Genomic DNA, 23439 nt, shown 5'->3' with positions numbered 1-23439 from the left:
TCAAGCAACGTAAGGTTTCCAGGCAAAGATGGTGGTTCGCATTCACACTTTAAACACACTCCCCTCCAGACACTGAGCGCGGCAACGGGAGATATTAAGAGATTTAAAATTCGTATTTAAAAAACTGCTAAAATTATTGCTGCAATGTTCTATTATAAGCTGGCTTATGATAGGCTAGTTAATGAAAGGAATACAATTATTAAGGTACAGTAGCTTTCTACGCAGTCCTCAACTGAGAACATAATCTTCAACGTGAACTTCTGTACTCAACTAAAGTTGAGTACAGGACATAAAGAGAAGGGAGAGGCTTTCAAACGTGTTATGGTCAGTGGCACAATTAAGACAATATTATAACAAACACCAGAGGGAGTTGTGAAAATCAGTAACTTCAGAAAGAATATGCTTATTTTTCATTTCCATACTTCAGGATTGAACTTACTTTCCTCATACTGCTGTCTGACCAGCCCTCCATCCACAACACCTGGCATTTTTTATGCAAGGCTGGGTTACTCTCACAGTTTATTATGAAGTTTAAATTCGTACAATCCATTATCAAGACAATATGCAAGTTTTGCTGAATTCCTTAAAAAAAAAATAAGAAAATCATTATCATGCATATTATGACAATAGTAATTGGAGAAATCCTTATGTGGTCTACTTTTATGAGTTTAACAATTTCTGAAATGACATGGTAGCTGTTACAAAAAACAAGCTATATAAAACAGTATTCTACTTATGATCTTTTCTTTTGTTAAAAAATACTTGTGTGTGTGTGCATGCGCATGCACACACCCATGTGAAGAGAAGAGATCCAGAAGGAATTCAGGAAGAAGTGTATACGTGTGTGTGTGTGTGTGTGCGCGCACGTGTATGTGTGTGTGCGCACGCATGCATGTTCACGTTAAGAGAAAGATCCAGAAGGAATTCAGGAAGAAGTGTATATACCATGTTGCTGTTTTGTATGTTACTTTTCAACTATGATACTGGATTCTACTTTACAATTTTTCTTTCAAGGATTTTAGTTTCAATATTCACAAGCAAATTGATCTCTGATTGTCTTTTAGGAGACATATTTTCCCTGTTTCAATATAAATAAGTCATAAAAAGGAATTTGGAAACTTCTCCTTCATTTTCTATGTTCTGAAATTGTTTCAAATAGCACTGGGATGATCTGTTTCTTAGCGATGTGGTAGAATTACCTTGTAAACTTGACAGGGAAGGGAGGGTAGCTCTCTAACAACTCCTCTATGTCAATAATAAATGGTCTTTTAGGGAAAAAAAGGAAATAAATGTAGTAGTGATGTCTGGGTGATGATATCATTGCCTATACTTACTTATTCAATTTTAGATATCTACAGTGCACATAAAACTGCTTCTGTGATAATAAAAAGTTGTTTCATTAAAAAAAAAAAAAAGCATAGAGTCTGGTAAAATCTAAACAGTTTCAGAATTTTCTAAGATAGGAGGTCCTAAGCACCACTTTTACCATACAGAAAGAAAAGCAGCAAAGTAAATATTCCAAAGAACATTAGAACACTTTCTGCCTTCTCTTCTGCTAAAATTGTGCTAACATGCTTTTACTATAGGTAAGCCTTCAGGCAACTTACGTGTTTTCTAAAAGCACCATGAAAAAGAAAAAAGTACCAAAATACCAAACAGACCCAAGATTTAAGATACCTTTGCAACCTAATTAGCAAATACAGCAAATTAAATGGTATTTATTTCACATGAACCAGAGTTTGAATTGATTAACTGAATATAGTCACTTACTGTATGTGAAGTAACTGAAGACTGGTCCAAAAAAACCATCCTGTGAAGCCTGATCTTTAAGAGGCAACAGCAAAGGCTCTAATTCTTCAAGGGTATAAAGTCCAGGAACTTCACCTATGGAATATTGCATTTCTTTTGAATTTTAGCTGCATACCCTAATCCAAACACGTTTTACATCTACAATACCTCCTCTGTGTTTGTACTAGTCTGCTCTTATTCAAGCTGTTTACAAAAGTAAATGATCCTATCGCCTCTATACTCACAAACCTACCTGTCGCCTTCATTTGATAAAACTCAGATTCCTAAGCAAGCTATTCAAGACAGTGGATAATCTAGCCATGTAGCCATCATTCCAGGTTCTCCTGCTGCTTCTCTGCCCCTCGCATTCAAGACCTTGTATTCCAGCATCTAAACTTCTGTGTGTTCCATAAATATAGTGAATCTATACCCACAATCTTCCTTCCTCTGCCCATTCCCCCCCCCATATTTCCTGTTGCCCTATGAGACACTCCTGTACCGACCCCCATGCCCATGAGCCTTCCCTGACTCCCGTGCACTGGGGAAGGATCTTTTTTTTCCACGTATCTAAACATATCACAGTTCAGCATTTATCACATCATGTAATCATGAAGTATTTCAATCAGCTTCTGAATTCCCAGAGGACAAATATTTGATCATGTTCAACATTTATCTTAGAACATACTTAGCAAAGTACCTGGAACATGAATGTTTATTAGATGAATGAATGAATGGATGGATGGATGAATAGATGGATGGATGGGTGAACTTGCATTATGCATCAGGAGAACTAACCCTTAGCCCTGCTATAAGGCAAATCAAACTGGATTAAGACTACGAGTATTTAATAGAGGGCTGAATTATATCTTATTCACCTCTATAAACCCAGTATTTAGAACCAGATCTGGCACATAACAGGTGTCTAATAAATCTCTGTTAAGCCAGTATATTTAAAGTTTGCAAGAAACTCTAAGATGACCCTTGGGCCACATGTCCAAAGCAGGGCATTCATGCAGGTCCCACCACAGGCAGACCCTACTTTTCTTCAGGGTCAACTCAGAGGTGTGGGAATGCTGCCCATCCCCCAAGCTGGTACGTATCCAAACACACGCACACACAAATCTACTCTACGTCTTGCCATAAATTTCAGCCATGCCTAGACACTTTTGACTCCTTCAAATTAACAAGAAAAGTTAGCTCTACTTACATGCGTAAACCCCCTCTATAGAAAATAAGAGTTTAAAACACAAAAAAAGAGACAAAGGTCTATTTTCTCTGAAAATATTTTTCAAATACTTTTTTGCTAAAAATGTCGATAAAATTTAGCTTATGATTTTTGCAGTTATAACTTGATGACAACGCCCAACTTATCTTAAGATAAAAACAATAATTCCCACATCAGCGCTCATCTGCATGTTTGCTTTCACAAACAAAACAAAATGAAAAACCCCAAACAAAAAGCTGTGTATTGGTAGACCAGTCTATCTCATCCCTAATGAAAGGCCTCCATCTAGTGACAAGGGAAGTGGTGTGCAGGAAACACAGCAGCAAGATCTCAGGAGGTTATGCCGTGAGAAGGTCCTGACACCCAAGCACGCCCAGGACCTCTCGCTCCTACCACAGCAGCCGCGGAACTTGTGCCAGAGACTGGCCGGCCACCTGTCCTCTAGAGTCCCGGTCTGCTCTCAGTGGAACACCCAAGTGTAGAGACACTTTGGCCTAGAAATTAAATGTTTTCATCAACCAAAGCTGCTAAGTTCTGGAAAAAAAAAGACCACTCATCTCAGAGCTTACCAGGGCCAACGCATCACGTAGGTCTGTCTGCAAGTCTCCACAATGGATTAACTCATGCAGCTGAAACTCGCTTTTAACAAGGTTTATCTTGTACTTAAATAACAAAACAATCTCGGTCCAAGTCTAAAACTAAGCCACCTCATACCAACTCTAACCATGATTACTCATGAAGAGATTCTAATAAATTTCATAAATTCTTCGGAAAAGGGAGACACGTGGGAAACTGCAAGTGTCTTCTCCAGGAAGCCACAGAAAAGGCCAGGTGGCTCAACAGACAACAGAAGCGGACCACAATTTGGGAAACAGGAGGCCTCAGAGGCGGAAAATGTACCCGCATTCACACACCCGTACGAAGGCCATTATTCAGCAACTGCACTAATGCTGGACAGTGAGGGCCCATCAGATTGTTTTCTTATAAGTTGGACCATGTGTTTCCCTGCACACTAACTCGATTATTTCCACAGATAATAAAAGTGCTGTATTCAAGGGCACGTTTTTTTAAACAAGCACTGGCTGGGAGCTTTCCCAAAAGGTAACAGCCAGCAGTCCCACCAGAAGCAGGTGAGATGGCAGCTCTTCGGAACATTCACCGACATTAATAATCCTGTTTATGTAATCCTTCCGTCTCTTGGTTTTATAAAAATGAGGCTTCACAACTCTCCAGCTGTGGGAGCGTTTCACCCCACGTCAACTTAGTAAAACCCAAGCCAAATGTTCTCTGAGACATACTTTTACACAAGGTAATTTATTTGAATAATTTTTACATCACTATTTTTACTTTTCGGAATAGAAATCATGCACTTGCCTGAAGACAAGAGGCTGTTGATCATCTCCAGAAAGGTGGGATGGACTAACTGGTAGTCCTCAAGAAGTAAAACCACCTGCTGAGCTTCCACACCGGCAAGATACAGCACCTGCACCATCACAAAATCTCATTTCGCACCAATCACACGGCAGCACGGGCAGACTTCTGTCCTTTATGTAAGGAAACTCCTCCCCTTCCTTCTTCCCCTCCTTCCTCCTTTCCTCCTCCCTCCATCCTTCCTTCCTTCTTCCCTCCCTCTTTCCTCCTCCCTTCCCTCCCTCTCCCTCTCTGTTCCCAAAACGAAAAATTAAACTCTAGCCATAGAGTTTGGAAAATAAATCCAGTCCACGAACAAATAGTTGAGGGAAATCTTAATTATTTTACAACTAAGACAGATGATCATTTTTAAACATATCCTCATATGTCCTACAGAAATTCTATCCTTTGATCTTCCATGCCCACCTAATGTCTCATAATCTGGGGTACCTGAAAGCTAGAAATCGTATGAAGAATCTTTTTTCTATGTGTACATAAAAATAGAATTTTCTAATAGCCACGGGGAAAATAGTCATCAAAATTAAAGATTATGTTGCATCTCAGAGACGTGACGTTCTCTCTGAAGGCTTCTAGGATAACTAATTGTGATGTAAAACCAAATAAAGCAAAAGACTTTGAGTAACTCACATGTTTGATATCATTTTTGAACTGCTTCAGTTCATACCCTCTGGAGATCTTCGGAGAAAACAGCATGGCCCCGTGCATGTGGCTCACTAAGGACGTGACGGTGCGGCGGCCTACCCCGCTGCGTCCCGCCAGCAGCAGGGAGCCCCCGGGGCAGCTCAGCACTCTGTCTGTCCTGGACACATACTCCAGGACTTCTTGGAAAAGTAAAATATCTAACATCTGGTTATCTCGTCCATAATGAATAAGGCCCTTTTAAAAAAAATCACAAAGAATATTTTGTAATTAATATATACGCAATTATAGAATAAAAATGTTAATTATCTAGAGTAAGATGTGTAGTTTTGATACACTCTGGGAAAGGCTTCAGTGTGACTGTATGTCATCTCACACCCCACAGCCTAACCAGGATTCCAGGTCTATGGCACTTCCTCCAGAAAGACTTCTATGAGGCCAAGCAAGTTCAAGGCCTCACAATAGTCACATACTTGTGAACGTCATCAATATAACTAGTAAGACATAGTGAGAAGTATCAGTTTAATTACAAAAATGTCAATTTATAATCTTTGCAAGTCTCAAAAAGCTTACAAGATGCTTTTTAAATTTTTTTTTTCAACGTTTTTTATTTATTTTTGGGACAGAGAGAGACAGAGCATGAACGGGGGAGGGGCAGAGGGAGAGGGAGACACAGAATCGGAAACAGGCTCCAGGCTCCGAGCCATCAGCCCAGAGCCTGACGCCGGGCTCGAACTCACGGACCGCGAGATCGTGACCTGGCTGAAGTCGGACGCTTAACTGACTGCGCCACCCAGGCGCCCCACAAGATGCTTTTTAAATGCCTGCAATCATAACAAAACCCCAACTCAAATTCCTGATTGATATTATACCTTCTTAATAACATCCTTGAGATCTGCAGAGCTCAGTTTCCCAAGCGGTTTTCCGTGTGGAGGCAGGGGCTGCCCAGGGGCTGGCCTTGCTCCTGAACTGTGTCGGGCTCCCCACGTAACATAGAAACTGTCTGTAGAAATAAAAGGTATTCTTCTGTTTTCTGTGTGTTATTTGTAATGGCAGCATCAGGAACTGCATTGCTCCTTTTTAACTTTTATTTTTTATTTTGAGAGAGAGAAAGATGGCGTAAGAGTGTGGGACAGGGGCAGAGGGAGAGAGAATCTCATGCGGGCTCCACACCCAGCATGGAACCAACGCAGGGCTCAATTCCATGCCCTGGGATCAAGACCTGGGCGGAAACCAAGAGGTGGATGCTCAACTGCCTGCACCACCCGTGCACCCCGCTCACTAAACTTGAAAAGTTCATCAGCCCAAGTAAGACGATCCCCAGAAACACAAAGGTAAATTCCTATACAGCGTAGTTCATAAGATCAATCGACTCAGTTACAGCACCCACAGCTCACTGCACTATCAAACTACTACTGAAAAGGAACTGATGGTGTCCCTGTTCTATCTCCGACCCCACTTCTTCCCCAAATGAAACATCTTCCTCCTAATGCTCCCCTAGGGTTCTCACTTCCACCATTTCTCCCTTTTTCCTTCTCCTTCTCCAGAATGTCCATATAAATTGTAGATTAAAACATATAAAATTGGCATATAAAACAAACTCAAAACTCTCCATGTGCAAGAACACAAATTTATTACTACCATCAACAGCCCTAATTCTCAAAGAAAAATTCGCTGAATTTTAAGTAGCAAACAAACCCCCCAGAAGCTCCCCCTGAAAGCCCTCACAGGGGCGCCCCCATGAGCACACACGAAAGTCTGCACACCTCTCCCCTCCCGACGCGTGTGGGCACAGACCCTCGCCGGCGCAGGCTGGGCCCCGAGGCCGTAAGATCCGGGACCCCAGCTTCTTTGAGCTTCTCTCCTTTCTCTTGCCTCATCTGTCAGCTGTGGACGCACCGCACGACAGCCCCGCCTTGGGAAACCCCGCCGGGACCGCCAGACCACACCTCCATCGTGGTCAAGGCGCCCTCATCACCCGCTGGGCTCCCGGAGCGTGTCCCTTGCCCCTGGACACCCGCGCTCATCAGGCCCCGGCCACGTGTCATCAGTCTCCTGCCTATCCCTTTTACTTTCACCTCCCCTGGGATCCAAACTCAGCCTGCTCTTCTTTAATCCTAACCACCCCCCTTGAATTACTCCATGTTGCTCTGTGCCTTGAACCAGCGACGGCCTCTAGGCCCAAACCTACTCACCACCTCTCTCCGGGCAAGTGTCCCAAGCTCTCGTGTGCTCCCAAACTTCCAGGTGTTCCAGACATGCCTGACAGGCTTGCCTACGGCACACCTGAGTTTCAACCCTGCACTTCTCTGCAGGGAGAACCCTGCTGGAGAGAAGGAGACAGAAAGACACGGCCGCTACCCTACCCTCCCAGACCTGACAAACCTTACAAGGATGCCCCCAAAGACACTCAAGACACCTGCAAACCTGAAACACAGAAAACTGAACTCATCGTCTCCATGTGTCATCGTGCCTCACCCGGCTCAGATCCCTGCCTCGAGCCTCTGTCCCTCTGGCTACACCCTCGCCACTCCCAGAGAAGCACACGACAGGCGGCAGGCGGGCTGTGCCCCAGCACTCCACCGGCACAGAGCTCCCCACCGCCTGAGGACAAACAGCCCAACTCCTCATCTGCATCTAATCTGCCTCCACTGGCCACCTGCACCTCCAGTCTGCATCCGCATCCCACTGCACACTCCAGTTCCCTTAGCCGGTGATTCTACACATATGCTTGTCCCGTGTCTGGAATGCCCTTCCCTCCACTTCACTCTGTAGAATCATCCTCACACACTGTCACCGTCTGCAGTGCTCAAAAACTGTACAACCGTAGGTGTTAATCTAACAAGGTACGTACGACACTTACATGGTGAAAACTAGACGACACTGAGGAAAGAAAACACAGAACATCCAAATAAACAGACAGATAAATCATGTTCACGGAAAGGAAGACTCAACATAATGAAGGTGTCAATCCTCCCCAAACCAATACACAGAGTTAATGCAATTCCTATCAAAAGCTTAGCAACCATATTTGTAGGTAAGGTTACCGTAAAATAGATCTAGAAAGTCAAAGGAACTTAAATAGCTACAACAACTCCAAAAAAGAACAAGAAAGTAGAAGTGAGTCATCCCAATTTCAAGACTTATTATTTGACAGGAATCAAGACAGCGGGGTCCTGGTGGAAGGACAGACATAAAATCGATGGAAAAAAACAGAGAACCTAGAAATATAGTCACACAAACCCATTTTGGACAAAGGGGCAAAACCAAGTCAAGGGAGCAAAGTTCCCTTTTCAAACAATGGCCCTGGAGCAGGTGGGCATCCATCAGCAAGTAAAGTGACCCCGTCTCACTCTTTATACAGAAATTAACTCAGAGCGGACCACTGACTTAAAACAAAACCGTAAAACTTTTAGGAAAAAAATGCAGGAGAAAGTCTTCAGGATATAGGACCAGTTGGAATTCTTAAACTTGACACCAAAAGATCCTTAAAAAAAATTAACAAGACAGGGTGCCTGGGTGACTCAGTCGGTTAAGTGTCCGACTCTTGGTTTTGGCTCAGATTACAATCTTACAGTTCCCTGAGTTCGAGCCCCTCATTGGGCTCTGTGCTGACAGCTCGGAGCCTGCTTGGGATTCTCTGTCTCCATCTCTCTCTCTGCTCCTCCCTTGCTCACACCGTCTCTCTCTCAAAATAAATAACCATTAAAAAAATAGTAAGTTGTGCTTCGTAAAATTAAAATACTTAGCTGTGGGAGACCCTGTTAAAAGGATGAAAAGACAAGTGACAGTGGGGGAGAGTGTGTTTGCAAACCATGTATTTAACGAAAAGCTAGTGTCTGTAATATACAAAGAACGCTCAAAACTCAACAATAAAGATAAACCATCCCAAGAGAAAGTGAATAAGACGCACACAGAAATATGTCACTTGAAAGGATACAGAGGTGGCGAAGGAGCCCGAGAAGACGTCCAGCTGCAGTGGCGGCTGGCGGAGCACAGACTGCGATGACACACCCAGACACGCTACCGGACGGCTGACTGGAGGACAGTGGAGACAACCCCAAACACTGGTGAGGATGTGCAGCACCTGGCTTACGTCATACTGCTGATGGGGATGGGAAGTGGCACAGCCACTGTAGGAAAGAGTAGGCGGTGGTTTTCAAACACCGAGCACAGAAGCACCGGACGCTCCCACAAGTGCACGGATGACCATTTATCCCGGACAAACAATGTATTTTCACGTAAAAACCCCTACATGGGCTGTTCTAGCACCTTCCTCCTAACGGTCTAACACACACCGAACATAACCCAGATGGCCTTCGACAAGTAAAGCGTTTGGGAAACGGAAGTGTACCCGAACACCTACTCAGCACTAAGAAGGAACAAACCACTGAAACCCCAAGCCACCCACACGGGTCTGCGGAGAATTATTCTGATCGCAAGCGAGAAACGGCAAAATTAAACACAGAACAGAAGGGTGGTTTGCGGAGCAGCAGATGTGGCCACAAAAGGGCGACACGACAGAGCTGTGTGGTGACATTCTGTATGAAACGGGAGCGATGCCAACACCCTGTCCGAGACGTTGTACTGTAATTCTGCCAGCTGCTACCACGGACAGACCACGTAGAGGGCACGTGTGCTCGGTCTGTGTAAATTCTTACAACTGTAGGTTAATCTACGATGATCACAAGATAAAAAATTCTTTTCTTTTTAAGTTTGTTTTGTTTGACAGAGACAGGGATAAAGAGAGCACACCGGCGGGGCAGGAGCAGAGAGAGGCAGAGAGAGACGTAGAGAGAATCCCAAGCAGGCTCCGCACTGTCGGTGCAGAGCCCAACTCCAGGCTCGAGCCCATGAATCCTGAGATTGTGACCTGAGCCAAGATCAAGAGTCAGACACCCAACAGGCTGAGCCTCCCAGACGTCCCAAAAAAATTCATTTTAAAAAGCTTGAAAGTAGCTCCCTCAAAAAAGAATTAGTCTCTACCTCTTCTACATATCTACCATCTAGCATTTATCCCAAATATATTCAGAAAAGTTAGATTAATCGTACAACACTTCATTCTCTATTATAATTAACAGTTTAACTACTTGCACAAATTTTCATGGCGTCTAAACACACTATCAATAGCTACCATTGCAAACAAAGACTTTCACATCTGCATCTACCACTAGATTACACGTTTCTTGAGCACAGGGATGTACCTCATTTATTTTTAACTCTCCGAGATTAAATTTTTCTTAATACTCCACTATGTGAAAATCTCATTTGCCTACACAGAACATATATCAAGGCTATACTTTTTTAAAAATGCAATCTTTCCTTGGAAAGTAAAATGGTAAGGGAAAAAAAGCATATATTATTTACTGAGTCCTACAAAGGAGGCTCTGAAAGATAACAAACGCTAGAGAATTCAAATACCCAATAAGACACTGACACTATCTAAGGCCCAAAGGACATGCTCCTTTCTCTGCAAGAAGAGACACTACACACCCAATTCTCAGACTGAGAAAGACCGCACCGGTTAGAAAACAAAGCTCTCCACGCCACACAATGAGAACTCCAGGAAGCCCTGACAAACCCATACTCAAAATCAAGCCAACTTCCAACTACCACCAGGCATGCCAACCTGCCTCGCTTCTCCAACTCACTTCCTGATTCTGAAACTCTAGCAGCTCCAAGAAAATTCCCTCTGTCAGGCTCAACATCTTCCTAACAGTCCAGATCCCCTTTGGCTGTATGCAACCATGACCCTGGGACCAGTCAAATCTGGCAACGTAGATGTAGAACGTACTACATGAGACAGTCTAACGGGACAGAAACTCATTTTGCAGCTTGAAACGGGTTTATTGGGAAATACTTCCACGTTACAGTCTCCACGTTACGGTACCAAAAGCCCTTTCGCTGTGATGGCTTTCCCATCACACAAACCACCCCCTGAGCAATCTTCAGAGCGCAGCCTGGTGATTAAGCGGTAACAGATGCCAAAGCAACTGGGCTGCCGGCGGGGAGTGGCGTTACACGCAGCCTGTCCTACCAGGGGCGAAGCCAGTAACCAGAGCCTGAGAGAAGCTCTATGCTGACGATGTCGTGAGCAGTGACAGCCAGGAGAATGCAAAGCTTAACTATAATCAAAATACGGATTTTCCCAATGGTCTCAAAGTTTCCTACACATATGGCTTGAGAAAAACATTTGCCAGTAAAAATCCTTCAGGAAATAGAATTCTGAATTAAAAATATAAAACACTATGGCTAAATCCAAGAAAACAATTATTGTCATTATATTTTATTTAGCATATGATTATTGAAATCTAGCAAAAAGGAAAAGAGCATTTGCTTATAGTAAAAAAAACATTAAAATTATCCAAACTTTTCACTTGTATAGTATATGAAATCATGCTATTAGTAAGAAAAATAAGGGTACGGTTCTCAAAATATTTATATATTCACATAAACTCCACAAAGATTACCTGCCATATTATCTAATATATCTGAGCCCCAATCTCCTTGAAACACTGATGTTAAAATGCTGTCAAATAAATGAAGTTCCTTTGCACCAACAATTTTGTCACGAAATAAGCGCCGTGCTTCATACGCTACGATTTCTAACACATAATCTAGTGGATGGTTTGAGGACCCTAAAAAAGAGAACATTTTCTTTAGTTCTAAGAAAGTTCAAATGACCTGCAAATAGTCTGTTTCAACACAGTATTAGAAAGAAATAAAGAATGAGAATCTGCATACCGTCACGTTGGCGTCAGATACAAAGAAGAAAAGGGGAAAAAATTAAAATTCAATGTGTTAATAAGTTGGTAAAGTTGTTTTGATCATTTATAAAATACAGTAAGCATCATTATCCCTAGTTCAATAAAAATACTAATTCTAAAAAGAGTATCAAACACGAATAATGATTTTATTTTTCCCAAATCAAATTTTAACAGTGACGATCATAAAGTTTAGAAGAAAAGCCACGATGTTATATTTCAATATTAAGGTTTAAATTGAATGTTAATGTTTAAATTTGATATTAACATAATTTTAATTGTAATTTTTAGAATACTGTCATCAATTAAATACTCATTTAACATACCTATTACAAACACAGTACATAACATAAACACACACGTGCGCACACACAGATACGCTGTGGCATTCCAGAGAAAGGTAAGTGATTTAAAATAATGAAAGAAAACCTTACCTCCTTCTAAATCGTATCTGAATAAGCCAAGAACCCACTGGGTAAGGATGCACGGAGTAAACAAATAGTGACTATAATCATCAACTGTAAATCTGGCCCGTACCTGGAAAAGACAGTGCAGTAAACCATCTGTCTGCTGTCTAAATATGTAATATGTAAGTATTTGTAATATATTTCCAAATATGTAATAATGCTATAAGCTTTTCAGTCACCATAGACTCACAGGAATGCCCAATTTGTACTAGTCAGTAGAAACTGTATTTCAATAGAACTGATTTCCGTAGTTATCTTAATATTTTATGCATTTAAAAATATCCAACAGGGGCTGTTCAAAGGCTTCAGCAAACTGCAAAGGCTGACCACAGAAAAAATAACATGAGAGGTAAAGAACCATGCCAACGAAAGGGGCCTGAGGAAGGCAAACCTAAGCTTTCTGCACAGGGGCTGCGATGCCACAGCCCCGCAGGTCCCGGAAAACACAGCTCCCGGCATTGGGAACTCCAGAGCTGCCTTCTGCTCACAGAGTCACTGAACTTCTAAGGGACCACAGTGTCACTGCCTGATGCACAACCCGCCGGGACCGGTGCCTTCCCTCCCCCACCCACAGAGCCACTGCTCTCATTGTGGCCTTGGTCACGTAACATCTCCATTCACTCAAAATCGAAACGAAGGAACCCTTGCTCGCTGACTCTGCTTCCCCACTTCTACTCCAAACTACACGGGGCACCTTCCACACATACCAACCTGACTTTCACACACCGGTCCCTTTTCCTAGGAAGATCCTTCCTCTCCAGCCACGTTGAATTTCTGTTCACTTTTCAAAACTCACATCACACTTCCGCTCTCCTTAACAACTACCACGCACAACAAAGTTACTCACTTCTTCTACACCGTCTCTGCAACTTGCGCATGTTGTCACTGTTACATTCATCACACTGTATTAATAGTTCACGTACGTGACTGGGCCCCTCACTGGTCTGTGAGCTTCCAGAGAACAGAGACTCCGTCATCTCTGCACCCTTAGGACCAGTGCTAGAAAAGGAGGTACTCAACAGACGTCTTCTGCATCCGCAACGCCTGTTTTTAGCACTGTCCCCACTTTGCCGAGGAAACACACTTGAGACATTTCCTCACAGGCAACAAGAAAGAAAGAAACCTCAAAGACTACTCCGGGTTTGAAGCCTAGAGGACAGAAACTGATGGAAGTCAGGAGAAAGATGTAGTTTGGGAAAGAAGAAGAACATTCTGAACATGCTAAATTTTAGCAGGTAACAGAATAACCAACCATCTACCAGTGATCCATTCATTCAATACTGACTGTCTATTAGAAACCGTGCCAGGGGAGTCAATAGTGAAGAAAGCACACGGAGCACATGCCCTCACAGAGCCCACTCCCCAAGTAGAAAAGTCTAGTAAAGAAAAGGGAAAGAAAGCTGAAGTGTCGACATAAGCCAGCACTAAAGGCAGTCCTTTGGGACGGGAACCAATAGACATGGTAAGAACAACATAAATGAATATATATACCTGTTCATACACTTGTACCATAGACCCTGCTAAGAGATAGATTTTTGATGAAGAACCCCAAATAGGATGATTCTTCAGATTTTTATATAGAACTGGTTCCAAATATGCTCCATAGATTGTCTGTAACTGCTCTCTTTCTGGGTAACTGAAAAAGGACATATCAGAAAATTATTTTAGAAGAATCAACGTTCTAAATTATTTTAATGTTCACTTACAGCAGTGGTTTTCCCAATGTGCTGCCCTGAGATTTAGACACCAGAGGTTTCCCCGGGGACTAAGGATAGGCTCATGGTCCCTACTCTGACTTCAACCACATTAGACCTCTCTACGTATCTGCTGTGAAACAGAGGGTCCTACCAGAAGATCCCAGTGAAATTACTTAGAAACACAATTATTTGAAAACCATGATCTTTAGAAAAGACAAAAAGGTATATTTTTCTCAAGAAAAAAAGTATTTTGAGTCGAGTAGAGCCTACCCATAGAGCACTAATCCATCTCAGAACCATAAAAGTATAACTATTCACACAAATGAAATCAACTTGTTTCTCTCAAACCGAAATCTATTTCATTACAGCTTAACTGATGGCTTTAACACTTCTGAAAGTAGAATGTTATAGATGGTTATAGTTTCAATTAGCATGAAAATAAGATTGTGTAGGCCCAATGGAACACAGGACAAGTGCTATAACCATACAGCCCGCAAGTCCCTGGGACAACGATGGGCCGTGGCACTGGATGCACGCATCAGGGTTAATGCCGCCACGGCGAACGTGACCGACTCCACCTCGTGCACTCTGCATAAAATGGGTACTGCTTTTGTTCTATGAAACCCGTAAAATATTTAATTCTAAAATCGACCATTCAAATTCCTAACACTGATATGATATTTTAGAACAGAAATGATACAAAACAGTTGTGTTTTATTTCTAATATTTACGAAGAGCTGATTAACACCTTCAGTTTAGGAAGGACAGGGAAAAAAATATCAGAACTTAAGTTCTGAGTATTTTTATATTCTTCATTTTGAGGAAATATCATTAATGGATACCTTCAATAAAATTCAAATATCTAAGACAGCTCCCCAAAGGAAAAACAATGAAAAACACAGAGATACATACTCCACAGCACAGAGACGGACAATAGAAGTAAATCGGGTGGTAAGCTTATGTCTTCCCAGTCTTCCTCCAGCTGACATGGAAGCCACAATGTGAATATTTTCTAAACCAACCCATTCCAAATTTTCATCATAAAATCCTTGATATGTCAATACCTATTTGAAAATAAATGTATTTTAAATGTTTTATGCTTAGGATTTTTCTAATTCTGATAGAAAATATTTTTGCACGAAATTCAAGTGTTTCCAAATGCAGCCATCATCCTCTATCCAACTCAAGAATTTAAGCTTGAAGAATAATACTCTTGAAGACTATGTATTCAATTAATGTTAGCTGAATGAGCCTCATTTTAAAAATGTCTTTTCTAATAAACATTAAAAACCAGATGACACTATAAATCTACCAGCAATTATCGGTAAAAAAGTAAAAGAAATCAGGAAAAACATAAGGAAAATATTTTGGTTTTCTTCTATAAATTTTGTATCATATTCTACGGTTACATAGTAAAGCTAAATTTGAACCCACAGAAACAGAATAAACTCTAATGTAGACCTTAGGGCTTCTAATGTGATGGAAACCACACTGACAGAACATATGGTCTCCAACCTTTGCCATTCCATAGGTAAAGACGGAGAGCCATGAGCTGAAGAAGCCAGAGAGGGGCACGAGTCTACCTGTTCTCTGAAGAAGGAATTACGAGAAAAACGAAGCCACAACTCCCCCTAAATCCCACATCCACCCCAGCTTCTGCTTCCCTGCTATTTAGGAATAAAGGACAGGTAACAAGCATAGGGCAAGGCTGTTTTCACTCTTCCTGTCATGTATCACCTCCACGTAATACTAACTTTTACAAGGAAGAAGGTCAAAGAAAGTAGCTTTCTAGGGGCGCCTGGCTGGCTCAGTTGGTGCAGCACGAGACTCTTGATCTCAGGTCGTGAGTTCAAGCCCTGCGTTGGGTGGAAATATTACTTAAAAATAAAAACTTTAAAAAGAAAAAAGACAGCCCTGGAACAAGATCGCTACATGCGTCAGGGGTTGAGTTTCCATTAACATACTGGACAAAACCGGCCCTGAGGAGGAAAGCGGGTTTTCGAAGGAAAGGTAATGAAATTAAGTTGTTTCCAGTTATATGCTAACATTCAAGCAATAAGACCCACCTGTTGTAGGAAAGCAACCAAAGTACTGGTCCCCCACTTATCCAGCTTGGGCAGGTTGAGATCTTTCAAGTACAAAACAAGTCTTTCACAGTCTTTCGGTCTGTACACTCGACCGGTGTTGGTACTGATCACCAGGCAAGTCTGGCTCAGCTTCTGCAGGAGGTGTCGAGGCGTGGTCTGCGCGCTACAGTGAACCGTGGTGATCTGAGTGGACCGGAGCTGGGAAAAGGCGTGTCTCAGCAGCATCCTGGGAGAGGAAGGACATTTGCCTTTGTGTGTTGAACGTGCTCAAATATAACATGCCGCTTATATTCCACATAAAATTCCTCTTTTTATAAATATTGCAGTTTCTAAATTATATATGATGATGTTTACAGGGAAAGTGGTAAACACGGATGTGGCTTAACAAACAGGCAACTTTCTAATTTTTACAATATAAAAAAATACATTTGTATGTTAAAGCACCCTTGAAACTCCTTCAGCAAAAACAAAGTTTACAGAAATAATTTAATTTGATAAAGTACATACAAAAGATACCAACTGGTTTCCTATAGTTGAAGAGTTTAAAAAAAAAAAAAGTACAACGATTTTATAGAATTTTTAAATTCCTACTAAAAATGTGAACCTAATAAGCCATGTCTCTTTTCCTTTCAGAAACTACACTCAGTAGACACGAAAAACAGCTGAATTACACTGATATAAAAGCTATTTTTAAGTAGAAAGCTAACTTCAAGATTCATTTTTTATAACTAAAGCAAATAACAATGTGTAAATATATCGAAGGGGTTCAGTTTTTGTGGTGATTGTACACTCATTTTCTTTTGAAGACTATCTTCCCAGATCGTTCTCTTTCCCCTAGAAAACACATAACCTGGCAGGAAAAAAAAGATATATTCTTCTCTAATCTAATCTAAAGTCGTATTATTTCTACAAGTAGTGACAATGGAAAGAGTCCTCCATGAAAATGTAAATGCCACTTTAACCAAAAGAAAGGTAACAGGGCTGTGAAACGATTTCACGTGAGGAGAGGAGTACAAATCCACAATATGCACTTCAGTCAACATTTTTCTGCTCTTACCCTTTGCCACATCCTTCTGGTCCTACAAGAATAAATGGCTGTTTAGTATCAGAACTTAACCAGGGTTTGAAATAATCCAGGCCTCGCTGCATGTCAGGAATCTGAATGACGGGGAGAGTTTGGCTGTTGCTGAAATCATCGGCGGTCAAGTTTTCCGGCTTCTTCAGCACGTAAGATGCTAGTCGCCCCCGACCTGAGTCATAGTAGGTATCCATTGGTTTGTGAGGGTCTGGAGGAGACTCTCGTGCCCAAGTAAAAACCTTAAGAGGAAAAAGTTGTGATAGATACTCCAACTCCACGAGTATGTGAAATTTTAGTTCTTCAAAGTAAATGTCCCAAAGTCAGTCATCTTAGTTTAACAACAAAAATTTGCTACCAAATATCTTTGATAATTAAGATAACATTTTATGTCAATTATTCTTCTCTAAATCATCACTGAGGCAAAAAATATAAGTCATCTAGTCTGCACATACACCAAGATATAAATACATTCAACTTTTAAATGACGTGGGTTTTTTTTATGTTTATTTTTGAGAAATAGAGAGTGTGAGTGGGGAAGGGGCAGAGGGAGAGGAGGACAGTGGCTCTGAAATATACCTTTAAATGTATTAAGGAAAATATGCTGAATCCATCCTGGCATTTTTAAATGCCAAAACTGTTCTGGTTAAGCACATGGTTAAAAATATGTATTATTCTACAATTAAAAATGATTTAAATAATTATATTTAGTCATATGGCTAAGTAGCCTCAAACATGTCTAACAATAAAGATATGGTCCAAACTACAGCCTGTTAAAACATTACTTTATAAAATTTTAATAAAATCATAAAATATCATAAACTAGTTCAAAGGAGAAAGTAAGTATATATGTTTATATGTACATATCGATAAACGCATTATTATTCTATTGAATGCTTCATTTCGAAAGTAATAGGCTTAGTACAGCTACAAATCACTATATTTTGACAAGTAGGAGTCGATGAAAATTAAAGAAAACACTGACTGAACACATGTGTTAAATATGCATCACCTCTTTGGTGAACTCCAGGCGGGATTTCATGTTCAGGTTTCCACCAAGCCCCCGTATGAGACTAATAACAAACTGCTCATGATTTTTGCATCCACGAAGATGTGACAAACCATTCATCACAGTCCCAACCAAACTGGTTTCAACCACATAGTCATTCTGTTGATTAAAATCCATGGACAGACAAAAAAACAAATATTATCATGGAAACCCAGAGATTTACATTCACACATCTTTTCAATTATGATCTTTAAATATATCCCTCCATTCAAGGTGTAGAAAGTTTACATTTGATTCAGTTTATACATATAAATTTTGAAATTAAGATGTAATCATAAAAATGCAATTGTCGAAGCTGACCCGGGGCGAATAGAGCTACCAGATACTTTTGCCATATGAAGTTGAACATGGCGGAAGAAGAGGACTATATGTCTGATTCCTTCATTAATGTCCAACAAGACATCAGACCAGGATTGCCAATGCTGAGGCAAATCCGAGAAGCCCGTCGAAAAGAAGAAAAGCAACAGGAAGCTAATTTGAAAAACAGAAGAGTTTAAAAGAAGAAGAACAAGAAAGACGTGACATTGGATTGAAGAATGCACTAGGCTGTGAAAACAAAGGGTTTGCTTTGCTCCAAAAGATGGGATATAAAAGTGGTCAGGCCCTTGGCAAAAGTGGAGGTGGTATTGTTGAACCAATTCCTCTCAACATCAAAACAGGGAAAAGTGGCATTGGTCATGAGGCATTACTGAAGCGGAAAGCAGAGGAAAAACTAGAAAACTATAGAAGAAAGATCCACGTGAAAACCCAAGCGGAAGAAAAAGCCACAGAGCAGTTTCAACTGTGATTGAAACATAAGCAGGATGAAGTGAAGCTGGAAGGGGACCTTAGAAGAAGCCAGCGAGCCTGCCAGCAGTTGGATACTCAGAAGAATATTCAGGTTCCTAGGGAAGCATGGTACTGGTTGGGGCTTGAAGAGGAAACCGAGGAAGAGGAAGAGGAAGAAAAAGAACACGATGAAGATGAATATAAGAGTGAAGACTTGAGTGTACTGGAAATTACAAATATTGACTGGTTATTTAAGAGAAGAACATCTGTATTGTATTTGGTGTGGAACAGCCTATGAAGATAAAGAAGACCTCTCTTCAAATTGCCCAGGACCAACTTCTGCAGATCATGACTAAGATTATTCTCAATAAAGTAGAAACTTGGAAAATGTTACTGTTTTCTAAAAATAAACAATTGAGCAGTTAGAATTCCCAAATTATGCCAGTTAAAGAAAGAGGGCCTTTTTATATGTTTTGTTCTTTTTGTGATTTTAGAAGCACTTTGTACTTTATAGTTGTTCATTGATTTCAAAAAAAAAATAACAATGCTGTTTCAGAACGCAAGTGTTATAGACATGGGCAAACACAATTTGTGACTCTGTTGTGATGCTATGGGGCTCAAGGACACCAACAGGTAACTCCCTCATTCCTCTCTTCACTTTGGAACAAAGTGAGAAGTAAGACATGGGAGTCAGAGAGAGATCAACAAGTCAGCTTTATTATCAGTGACGTTGAGATAGAGAGCAAGGTTGACTTGTTCTCCTATTAGGCTCCCTAAAATATCTCCCTGACTGGACACAACTGCAGACCTCTGCCTTGCCGGGGATGGAGCCTACCTTTGCCTTCTGAGAGCATTTAGCTTCCAAGGAGAGAGGACCCACTAGGGGCGGGGCCACACGTGCTAAGTTCCTTCTCCCAAAATCACATCTCAGATAAGACACTTCTCTGTTGAGAGGGAATGAATGACGGTTCACAGAGCTTGCTCCCATACTTCTCTCTCCCAAGGAGCAAGAAAAAGTCGCTTCCCTCCATGCAGATAGGAGGAAGGAAAAGCATCCCCCTCAATAAGACTGATGTCAGGCCATGTTCCATTAACACTACTTCATTCTAGCCAATTTCAGAAACAAAATAATTATGATACTTGTGGGTAAATCATGAGTTTTCATGACAGTGTGTATATCCACTATAAGTGAAGATTGCAAGTTTTAGCTAAAGAAACTTTAGAATTGGAAGTAATCTTAACTATCAGGTTATCCAAGTACTTCCTAAATTTGGGAGCCCTTGGACAACATTCCCAGCAGTTTGCAATCTAACCTCTGCCTTTATTTCTCCAGCCACAGAGAGCTCACTGCCTTAAAATGGATTGTTCCATTGCTGGGTAGCTATAAGTGATTTTTAAAGTTATTTTTCTAAAATCTGCTTCTCTACAATGTCACCACATATAGCTAAGGACATACTATGTAGCACACCTCTAGATATCTTCAGACAAAATTGGGCATCAAAAATCATGAACTTTTTTTAAAGTTCACAAGCTCAGGTACCACCCCTAGTGATTTTGATTCGGCTAGTCTAGGGTAGTTTCTAGATATCTGTATTTGTATAAAGCGCTAAGAATACATCTGATAAGCACCTGTGCATTAGGACTAATGCTACAGGTTAAATACAGAGCACTGTTACATTCTTGGGGATCCAGTTTTATAGCTAACCTCTCTTTCAGTACCACTGAGCAAGAGATCAGCCTCTTCTTTTAGAAACAGTATACACAAGAACAGAGCAAAAGCATAACCTGTATTTGCATAAGTTAAGATAATCAATAGCACAACTTTTATCAGCCTTTGCCCTAATATAACCTAATTCATTTGTTCTCAAGTTTAGCTTGGGGAGCTTTAAAAATGATAATACAAGGGGTGCCTGGGTGGCTCAGTCGGTTAAGTGTTTGACTCTTCATCATCACAATTTCGTGAGTTGAAGCCCCACATCAGGCTCTGCGCTGACAGTTTCCCATCGGCAGAGGTTCTGATGTAATTGGTCACTGTGGCCTGAGCGTGACCACCTTTGACTCTGAGATGCAGCAAAACTTGAGAATCACTACACTAGTTAACTTCTGGGCCTCCAGAAAAGGAAGCATTATTTTTATGAATATAAACACACATATAAAATACTAGAGCTTATACTGTTGTATAATAGTATTAAATATTTACTTTTTCACTTAACAATAAAATTGTATTAATAGCTGAAAAAAAAATGCAATTGTCTATTTCTAGCTTCAAGTGCTAGAGTTCTTAACTAGATATATACTTTACTTCCTAAGTCTGAAGAATATAAAAGTACATCACTGGTCTGAAAATAACAGTCCCTCATAATCTCTTCCTGATAAAGAGGAAGCTAGAGGTAAGGGCTCGATCAAGGACCCTGGACATTAAAGGCTCGTAAAAGTGAACTTAACACAAAAAAACATCTGAAGTTAGCTCTTTACACAGACTTTTAAAATGAAACTTTGGGGTGCAGTGTGTACATGACTTTGATCTGTGGGCCCCTGGGACCCCTGTGTAACTGCCAGAGGTTAAAAGGGGTAAAGGTTCTCACTCATTCAATCTCTAAGTATTTACTGAGACCCAATTATGCATTAGGATGTCCATGTGGTGCTAGGTGTTTTCTTTAAAAAAAAAAAAAAAAAAGGTGAATTTCACAGAGAACTTATGTTCCTGTCACTCAAGTCCAGTAGAGAACATGGTCAACAACTTATGGTAAAAGCTACAGAGGAGCAAGGCGCCTGGGTGGCTCAGTTGGTTGAGTGTCCGACTTCAGCTCAGGTCATGATCTCATGGTGCATGGGTTCGAGCCCCGCGTTGGGCTCTGTGCTGATAGTTCAGAGCCTGGAGCCTGCTTTGGAGTCTGTGTTTTCTTCTCTCTTAACCACCGCCCCCCCTCCCGCTTGCGCGCGCATGCCCATGTGCTCTCTTGCGCTCTCTCTTTCCCCCTCTCTCTCTCCCTCACTCTCAAAAATAAACGCTAAAAAAAATTATCGGTTAAAAAAAAAAAAAAGGCTACAGAGGAGAAGAGAGTAACTCAGAGAGCTTAAGCCTCTTTGTAAAAGGGGACAGTGAAACTGACACCTGGAGGATGAGATCCGCAGGGCATGCAGAGAGCGCAGCATATGCAAATGTAAGCCACCAGTGTGGGTAAGAAATTAAAAGCAGCTTATGCCTGAGTAAGCAAAGGAGAGTAAGCTGAAGTCAAAGGGATGGGCAAGGGCCAGAATATACACAAGTGCACAGGCCATGGAAAGGGTGCAAATTTTATTTTCACTACTTATAAGGTGTTTTAAATAAGAGGGTAAAAAGATCCAATTTGCATTTTTTCAAGGTCACTCTGCCTGCAAAAGAAATGTTTCTACAAGATTGTATAAATGGGAGGAAGACCAGGAAAAAGGAAAAGATGAGGAGAAATCCAGCTGCCTCAGCCATACTAAGAGTTCTACACTTTAAAGGCAATATATTTATTTCTGCATTGTCTAATTTGCTGAATTAATAGAAGAAAGAAAAACTCTAGTTAAAATCAAATCAGCATTTGGTTGGAGTATTCATGACAGTCTAGCTCTCAGAACATGAACACAGTGAACAAAGTACAAAATAAGAAGGAAGGAAGTCTCAACACATAAAAAAATTTCAAACTGTAACAGGGACCTGACCTCAAAACAATCAGTTTATTTTCTAACTGAATCTTTGGTATATCCACTCTATGGCTTGACCATCTTATCTGGTCATTGTATCTATAGCCACAAAACCCCTACATACCAATCTGTCCCATCCAGTGTTCTATTTCTGTTTCTAACATCAACAGCATACAAGTGGATGACCTCAAAGTATTTGTCCTAGAGAGCCTTATTAGGCTCTGTATATTCTATATGAATGAAATAACATATCTGCTGAAAAGTTGCTACAAGGGAGGCAGCAGGTATTTAAGGCAGTACATAAACTCTCATTCATTCATTACTCCATGACGGTACTTGGTTCTGGGGATACAATAAAATGTGGTCCTGCCCTCCAAGGGGCTTGGAGTTGAATGCACGCAGTTATACTAGCAAGGAGGAGACCGATCTGTCAGACTGAGCGCTGGAAGGAATGGTCCTCTCCCCGAGGCCTCCAGGAACCCATTCATGTGCGTCTTCTCCTCACAAATCCCTATCCCTCCATCTCATCCTTACAGACAGGAAAGAGACACCTTGAGAAAACTCAAGTGAGATCTCCACTTCTCTGTCATTCTACAATCTTCTACAATGACTACTAAGTCAACTTCAGGTTAACAATCAGATACTTTCAAAAAGTACTTTCAATGCTACCTATTTCCTCTACTTTTTTATATGTTTACATTTTTCATAGAAACAATGACATACAAGAAAAAAAACTGAAAAAATCGTATAGAATATC

The 23439-nt window shown here is 41.0% G+C and overlaps 1 protein-coding gene and 1 pseudogene across 1 annotated transcript in view; one reads left to right on the top strand and one right to left on the bottom strand.

Annotated features, from left to right (window-relative positions):
• DYNC2H1 (dynein cytoplasmic 2 heavy chain 1) overlaps nucleotides 1–23439 on the bottom strand; it is a 351138-nt gene that overhangs the window by 249550 nt on the left and 78149 nt on the right. The window contains exons 41-52 of the mRNA XM_040460797.1: nucleotides 18186–18341; nucleotides 17156–17415; nucleotides 16078–16324; nucleotides 14924–15075; nucleotides 13806–13950; nucleotides 12282–12384; nucleotides 11554–11721; nucleotides 5956–6086; nucleotides 5072–5320; nucleotides 4388–4496; nucleotides 1771–1884; nucleotides 440–582 (exon numbers count right to left, since the gene is read on the bottom strand). Coding sequence (XP_040316731.1) covers nucleotides 440–582; nucleotides 1771–1884; nucleotides 4388–4496; nucleotides 5072–5320; nucleotides 5956–6086; nucleotides 11554–11721; nucleotides 12282–12384; nucleotides 13806–13950; nucleotides 14924–15075; nucleotides 16078–16324; nucleotides 17156–17415; nucleotides 18186–18341 — 1977 coding nt within the window. The remainder of the gene's footprint in view (nucleotides 1–439; nucleotides 583–1770; nucleotides 1885–4387; nucleotides 4497–5071; nucleotides 5321–5955; nucleotides 6087–11553; nucleotides 11722–12281; nucleotides 12385–13805; nucleotides 13951–14923; nucleotides 15076–16077; nucleotides 16325–17155; nucleotides 17416–18185; nucleotides 18342–23439) is intronic.
• Nucleotides 18540–19573, top strand: LOC121020783 (G patch domain-containing protein 11-like; annotated as a pseudogene).

Source organism: Herpailurus yagouaroundi, unplaced genomic scaffold, assembly GCF_014898765.1.
Source record: "Herpailurus yagouaroundi ecotype Mexico unplaced genomic scaffold, PumYag 251, whole genome shotgun sequence".
NCBI lineage: Eukaryota > Metazoa > Chordata > Mammalia > Carnivora > Felidae > Herpailurus > Herpailurus yagouaroundi.
Note: the sequence above shows the minus strand (reverse complement) of the source record. Positions and strands in the feature narration are given on the sequence as shown.